General features: G+C 40.5%; 1 protein-coding gene across 1 annotated transcript in view; it reads left to right on the top strand.

Moving 5' to 3' along the window:
• Positions 1-7703, top strand: part of HYDIN (HYDIN, axonemal central pair apparatus protein) — a 474307-nt gene that overhangs the window by 205186 nt on the left and 261418 nt on the right. The window contains 1 exon segment of the mRNA XM_010850902.1: positions 1935-2136. Coding sequence (XP_010849204.1) covers positions 1935-2136 — 202 coding nt within the window.

The raw sequence follows: 7703 nt of genomic DNA, 5'->3' as shown, positions 1-7703 counted from the left end.
GACTATACAGACCTTTGTTGGCAAAGTAGTATCTCTGCTTTTTAATATGCTGTCTAGGTTGTTCATAACTTTCCTTCCAAGGAGTAAGTGTCTTTTAATTTCATGGCTGCAATCACCATCTGCAGTGATTTTGGAGCCCCCCAAAGTAAAGTCAGCCACTGTTTCCACTGTTTCCCCATCTATTTGCCATGAAGTGATGGGACCAGATGCCATGATCTTAGTTTTCTGAGTGTTGAGTTTTAAGTCAACTTTTTCACTCTCTGACTTTCATCAAAGGCTCTTTAGTTCTTTGCTTTCTGCCATAAGAGTGATGTCACCTGCATATCTGAGGTTATTAATACTTCTCTCGGCAATCTTGATTCCAGCTTGTGCTTCATCCAGCCCAGCGTTTCTCATGATGTACTCTGCATATAAGTTAAATAAGTAGGGTGACTGTATACAGCCTTGACGTACTCCTTTTCCTATTTGGAACCAGTCTGTTGTTCCATGTCCAGTTCTAACCGTTGCTTCCTGACCTACAAAGAGGCAGGTCAGGTGGTCTGGTAGTCTCATCTCTTTCAGAATTTTCCACAGTTTATTGTGATCCATAATTAAGAGTATGCAAATTAAAGCAACAAGTTTCCAGTCATCAGTTAAATTTAACTCATCAAAAAGCTTAAAAGTTGACAAGAATGCATATCTTTTTTGGAAAGGAAGTACATGAAAATATTAGCAGTTCTTTCCTCTAAAAAGCAGGCCTAGGGTTGAGTGAAGGAGGAGAAGAAGTGTTCTTTTCATGGTATGTGCTGTTTAGTACTTAAATTTTTAACTTCATGTATATATTTTTTAAATAAAAATGTAACATTTTAGAGGCAAATGCCTAGATACTTAACTTTTTCTTTAAACTTTGGGAAACGTTTTGATGTGGTCAAAGTAATAGGGCCTAAAAAACGTTTGCACTATATAAAGGGCTATCAGTTTACTAAATACCTGTTCAGTTCATATAGTTGTGAATTTAGCAGAAATATTTGCTAAAAAAAAGTCCAAGTGATTAGACCTTCTGAGTTCTAATTAAAATGGTAGCAGCACAGATCAACAGACTTCATGATATTTAAGGATTTCCTTTTTCTACCTTGGTGTCAGAGTAAGGTACTTGCTGTGACACTGCAGAGATCACATAAAATAGAAGTCTGTAACTTGTGTCTTCTTGGAAGCCCAAGGACTTTCATATTCCTAGACTCAAGGCAGTTGATGCATCCTGAATGAAATCAAACTTAAATTACTATGCTGAATAAAGGTGTTCTTAACATTAAAACATTTAAAGTTTTAACCAATACTTTTGTCTTTCTATTTTTTCTTTTTCGTGTAATCACTGTCCAGGCATAAGTATGTATGTATGTGCATGTGTGTTTCATTTCATTTTTGTTTTGTTATAATTACTGTTGTTGGAAATATGGTTCCTTTTAAATAGTCAGTTTTCTGTTAATGAAGTTATTAATGCTGCCTTTCTGATCCCCTTTGTTTGGACTTAGATCCTCTCATGCTGAGCAGCTCTTCCCAGATGTACTTGGTGCAGTTAATTTAAGAAATCCAGTTTATGCTTGGAATAAAGATGAGGCTAATAATTATAATTCTAGAACTCAGGTGCCCTCATGGTCAGGTTGTTGGATTTTAAACTATTACAAAGAAGTAAAATTGGTAGCACTTACCACAATTCATATTTTATGTATTCTTTTTACAGTAATCAAGAAAGATAGTTTATTTCTCTGTAATTGTACCAAACATAACAATTCAGATTTCTGATCACGTCTTATCTCTGACTGACAGGGAAGAGGGGAGAATGAAGTGTGTAATGCTTGTGCAGTATTCCCTGACTTCACCATGGGGGAAAATAGCTTAGTAGTATAGCTCTAGAATAAATCTAAAAGCGCATTTATACTTTGTTAATATTCTAGGTGAAAAAGTGTTTATATCTCTCTATGGAGCTGCCGTAGACATGAACATAAGGTTGGACAAGAATTCCTTGATCCTTGAGAAAACTTACATATCTCTGGCCAATCAGCGAACTGTAACTATTCACAACCACAGTAGCATCATTGCCCATTTCCAGTGGAAGATATTTGCTACCCAGGAAGAGGAAGACCAAGAAAAGTACAGGTTTGTAAGAAAAATCACTATCCATATAATTTGAAGGAACATGAAACTTAGTTATGAAAATTCTGTGGCTTTTGTGGTAAGTTTCTAACCAACTCAAGCAACGTCAGATGTATTATCATTTGGGTCCAGTATACAATGCCCCTTGTTTCATTTAAAGAACCCAGACTGAACTATGTGAAACACATTGTCTGTCCTCAGTTAATCTTATCCTGCTTATGTTAATAATTTGTCAGTAGCTGCTTTCCTGAATTTTAAAGACCAAATACATCATTCTTCACTATTCTCTCAAAACAAATCTACATGTCTTTATTTCTTTTTATACCCTAACCAGATCAATCAGTTTTTATAGGGTTTCTAAAAGTAATCTCTTTTGGATTGGGATCATTGTGGACTACTTTTTTCCCAGTGAAAAGAAACTTTCAGAAAAGACAAAAAAAGGGGGAAATGAAGGCTTAGATATAATGGCTTTAATAATTTCAGTTTTAGTAGCATTGCTCAATCCTCACTAACTGTATAACTTATAGAGGTTTCTTGTATTTTAATCTGCTGCTTTTTAAAATGATACTTCAGGCAGTGGAGAAAATTAATAAAATGGAAAGCCAAACTTTTAATTAATCTCATCACTGTTAAATTTTTAGTATTTCTCTTTTTTACTGAATCTATCATTGACTCTTTTAAACTCCATTTGCAATTTTAGCTTCCCCCATCCTCCCTGAATTACCACTTTTGCTGCTTTCATTGGAATTTATTTCAATCTTTTTTATTTGCCTCTCCATTTTCATTAAAGATTAGGCCCAAGAAGCTTCAAAGCTCTGTTCAACACCAAGTTAGTATGTGATAAAAATAAAAAGTCTTAGGTCTGCGGAGACCAGGCAGAAATCCCCCAGCGAGCTGTCCCTAATTGAATCAGAAGGAGCGGTGACAGTGATAGGACACCGCGGACCAGAGGCTTTGTCATCCAGACAATGAGCTTTAATCACCGCATTGCCACTGTGCCACCTTTAAAAGTGAGAAAAGAAAAGGCTTTCCTGCCTAAAAACTTCATGTTGCCTCACAGCATAGAAACACCAGTAGTTTAAAAAGGCAAGAGGAGACCTCTTGTCCATTGCTTCATCAGTCCTGATTCTTCAGCTGACATGTATGTACCAACAATCAGAATGGTCCAGGTATGTTCAAAGATAAAAAACAGAGCAGGTACAAAGGCAGAAACAGCAGTAAAGTAGTGTTTCAGTACCCTCCTTGTGCTGTGGGCATAATCTTTTGGGGAGAAAAGAGTATGCACTATCAGAGAAGAAGTGTTAGTTGGTGGCTCAGTCATGTCCGACTCTTGGCGACCCCATGGACTGTAGCCCACCAGGTTTCTCTGTCCATGGGATTCTCTAGGCAAGAATACTGGAGTGGGTTGCCATTCCCTTCTCCAGGGGATCTTCCCAACTCAGGGATCAAACCCGGGTCTCCTGCATTGCAGGCAGATTCTTTGCAGACTGTCTGGGCCACCAGGGAAAGTCATCAGAGGGAAAGCCAGCTTTAATTTCAACTATGTCTTTGTGTTTGACCAAATGTATAGGACGTGACTGATGCCATGCCTATGTCCAAAAGATATGTAAGGAAGTTATTCAATAGTGAAACTCAGGAAAAATTCAAACCAGTTGCTGCCAGAAATTCGAAGAGATTATAATTTTAACCACACGTGAATGGACATTTCTACCCTCCCCCACACTTCTTGTCCCCGCAAACACTCATGGCCCTATCTGTAATATTATCTTTGAGGCTTATTCTTCCTTTTCTTTTGCATTGTCTCCCTTGCTCTTTCTGTTAGATCCTCCTGGCTGTTTTTGTTCATTTGTTTGTTTGTTTTGTTTATTTGTTTGCTTTTTTTGTAGCAAGGAAACAATATAATAGAGCATTTTAACGATCACAATTGGAAGCCCAAATTTATCATCGTGGATCATACCCCTCCCTTAAACGATGAGCTTGAAAAGTGGCTTCAGATGGCTAAATAAGAATGTTTTGCTGTGTGTGGGTGACACACAGCAACATAACTCATATTGCTACAAACTGGATTGGTTGGTCTTAGTGAAGAATGGATTGAATTTTCTGCCCCATCCCCTCTTCCTACCCTTCTCTTAGGGTAAGAGGCCTTATCTCTTATTTGACCAGGTATCTCTTCTCTCCCATGCCTCTCTTGTTCCTTGATACATTCCCAAGCATGCCACCAAGTTTCATATTATTAGCCATGGACTCTTGTCCTAGACTAATGGGCAACAAAACGCCCATCATCTCAAAAAGCAAAGAAAGAGGCTATTCTTTACTGAACGTCTAGTTCATATCTTTGGATATGTGCCCCTTTCATGGATGGCTGTACTCTTGCTGTGAGTGTAGATCCTCTCCTCCTCTGTGTAACAAACCCTTAGCTTGTCTCTTAGGCTCACATCAGCAGCAGATCAAGCAGAATGTTCTTGGATAGCTTGCTTATGGGCCAAGGTTTGCTTGTCCCTAAGAAACAGGAAAGGTCCATCTAGTCAAGGCTATGGTTTTTCCTATGGTCATGTATGGATGTGAGAGTTGGACTGTGAAGAAGGCTGAGCGCCAAAGAATTGATGCTTTTGACTGTGGTGTCAGAGAAGACTCTTCAGAGTCCCTTGGACTTCAAGGAAATCCAGTCCATTCTGAAGGAGATCAGCCCTGGGATTTCTTTGGAAGGAATGATACTAAAGCGGAAACTCCAGTACTTTGGCCACCTCATGCAAAGAGTTGACTCATTGGAAAAGACTCTGATGCTGAGAGGGATTGGGGGCAGGAGAAGAAGGGGATGACAGAGGATGAGATGGCTGGATGGCATCACTGACTCGATGGATGTGAGTCTGAGTGAACTCCAGGAGTTGGTGATGGACAGGGAGGCCTGGCGTGCTGCGATTCATGGGGTCGCAAAGAGTCGGACACGACTGAACAACTGAACTGAACTGAAGAAACAGGAGTGAAATCTTTAGCTTCTGGCATAAATTCTCTCTTGAGCTCCCCGGGAAGACCAGTGCAAGAATCCCTGGAATAATCTTTTTATGTTTCTCTGCTACTGCTAGTGGTGAGCGAGCTCTTTTTTCTCCTCTTCCTTCAGTAACCTCTGTAGTTAAGGTGTAGAGAGAAAGCTTGACTTCTGTCCTGAACTTGCAACACAGGTGGTCTAAATGGGCCTTAGGCATACTTTAGGAGACTCACATTTCCCTTTGCAGCATCCCAGTGACTTAAGATTTTAAAACTTCAGTGTAGATTTTAGGTGAATTCAAGAGTCTTCTCACTGCTTTCCAGTTATAACATGGCTTAAAACTCATCCCAAGGCATTCATCTAAGGGGCTGAAACTTGCTGCATGATCACTTCGAGAATTCTAATCCCTTTAGTATTATGGACGTCTTCAAGGTCCTATTCCAGCCATCATAGTTTCTTGTTCTCCAGCATCTTGATGCTGTGCCTGAGCAAAGGCACATCTGAGCCCTCTACCTTTCTGGCAATTTATCACTTTCATTCTACAAAGGAAGTCTTCCTCTCTGCCTTCCAAAATATGTTGGTATGAACCTTAGGACACACATTCAGATTTGGGGACCTCAAGCTAATCTCAGGCTCCAGACTCTGACAATGGTGATATCATTTCCCCTAGGAAGAAGTTCTGAACTTTTTTTTTTTTTTTTCCATTTTTTTGAACATTAGGAATCAGATATAAGAACCTTTGAAAATGATATTTTGGTTCTCTCTCTTTTCTGACATTTTTCTAGGAGTTACATAAAATTAATCCCTTCAAAAATTGAGACTGAATTCATTCCTCCTTACTTCCTCTATCTTGGCCTTAGGGATTATAAAATATCCTACAAGATACTTCCATCCTCATTCTCATCACAGTTTATTATTTCCAGAGACACAGCATGGGCTTTTGAGGATTTCTGCTCCCCATTTCTCCGTCAAGGTCATGGCCATTCTCTCAATAACAGCTGCTCTGGTTCTGGATTCACTGTGTACAAGAACACAGAATCCTCAGTGGAGCCCCCCGCCCCGAAAGTGATTAGCATGGATGTGTTCCAAAGCATTACAGTGTTGGAGATGACACATTTCTCTAAATAAATCAGTTGTATTTTGGCTTTCAGCCTACCACCCAGGTAGTGATAAATTTAATCTCAGTTGTGTTGGGGAGCTCTTCCAGGTGGCGCCAGTGATAAAGAACCCGCCTGCCAATGCAGATTAGACATAAGAGACTCCGGTTCGATCCTGAGTCAGGAGGATCCCCGGGAGAAGGAAATGACAACCCACTCCAGTATTCTTGCCTGGAGAATCCCATGGACAGAGGAGCCTGGAGGGCTACAGTCCATGGGGTCACACAGTCAGACACAACTGAAACGACCTAGCACAACACTCCCTTTCCTAGTCATATAAGAACCTAAAGACTTGAGTGGTACTTTAACAGGAAGAGGACCTCTAGTACTTCATTTATGACAGGCATCACAGAGTTATTAATACTCTCTGTCCAGTATGACACAGTCCATTTGAAGTTGGATGGCTCCATCCTTTCCATACCAGGTGTGGAGGGGAATGTTTCTGCCAGCCATGATGGCTGAGGTTCTTAGTTTTTAATCTCAGCATTCAATTACCACCTCTTGGGATGCTGCAAAGCGTCAGGTGCAGGTCTCTAGGAACCCAAGATGAGAGGGCAGCACTGGTTCAACACTACTGTACTCGAGACACACTGTACTCCCCACTGAGTATAGTCTGCTGACTGAACCGTAGTTGATGCCTGAAGGTGATGGATGTTGGGCTACCAGACCATTTGCAAAATGGGTTAAATCCATGATTTTACTGAAAGAGAAGGCTAGTGTATTGTTACATTCTGTGATGAGAGGCATCTTCATCTGAAAAACAGAACACCTCTGAGTGCACGAGCCAATGAGTATCAGCCAGACAAGATGGCATAACAATAGCCTGAGGTATATAGAAGTCCGTGTTGGAGTCAACCCAGCTCACAGTGGTGTGACACATTCCCTTCTTACATTCAGCCATGGCTGTAATTCTGTATAGATGGCAGAGAGGATGACAGCTGGTGTCCTCACCACCCCCCCCGACCCCGCCACTTCTCATTATACAGTGGTCACTGACTCAAGAGTCCCAGCAGTGTGGGAGAAAAGCAGCATTTTTGTGTTGTCCTCCTTTGTTTCCTGGTGTAAGGGTTGAGTTCATCATCCTCCTCAATTCATAAAGCATTATCGTCTTTGGTCCACACAAGGCGTTTTATCCCCACACCTCACTCCCATTAACCCTCATATATAAATGTAATATATATGAGTCCCATTATTTGTTAACCAATACTTCAATCTGGTACATCAAATTTACCCACATTTTTTGTGTTATTACAAGCACTTTGGTGAACCTCTTTGTTGCTCTTTATTTACATTCATGATTGTTTCTTTAGGATTTGTTCCTAAGGAATCAGATCAGATCAGATCAGATCAGTCGCTCAGTCGTGTCCGACTCTTTGCGACCCCATGAATCGCAGCACGCCAGGCCTCCCTGTCCATCACCAACTCCC

Source organism: Bison bison, unplaced genomic scaffold, assembly GCF_000754665.1.
Source record: "Bison bison bison isolate TAMUID 2011002044 unplaced genomic scaffold, Bison_UMD1.0 scf7180017864297, whole genome shotgun sequence".
NCBI classification, from domain to species: Eukaryota; Metazoa; Chordata; class Mammalia; order Artiodactyla; family Bovidae; genus Bison; species Bison bison.
Note: the sequence above shows the minus strand (reverse complement) of the source record. Positions and strands in the feature narration are given on the sequence as shown.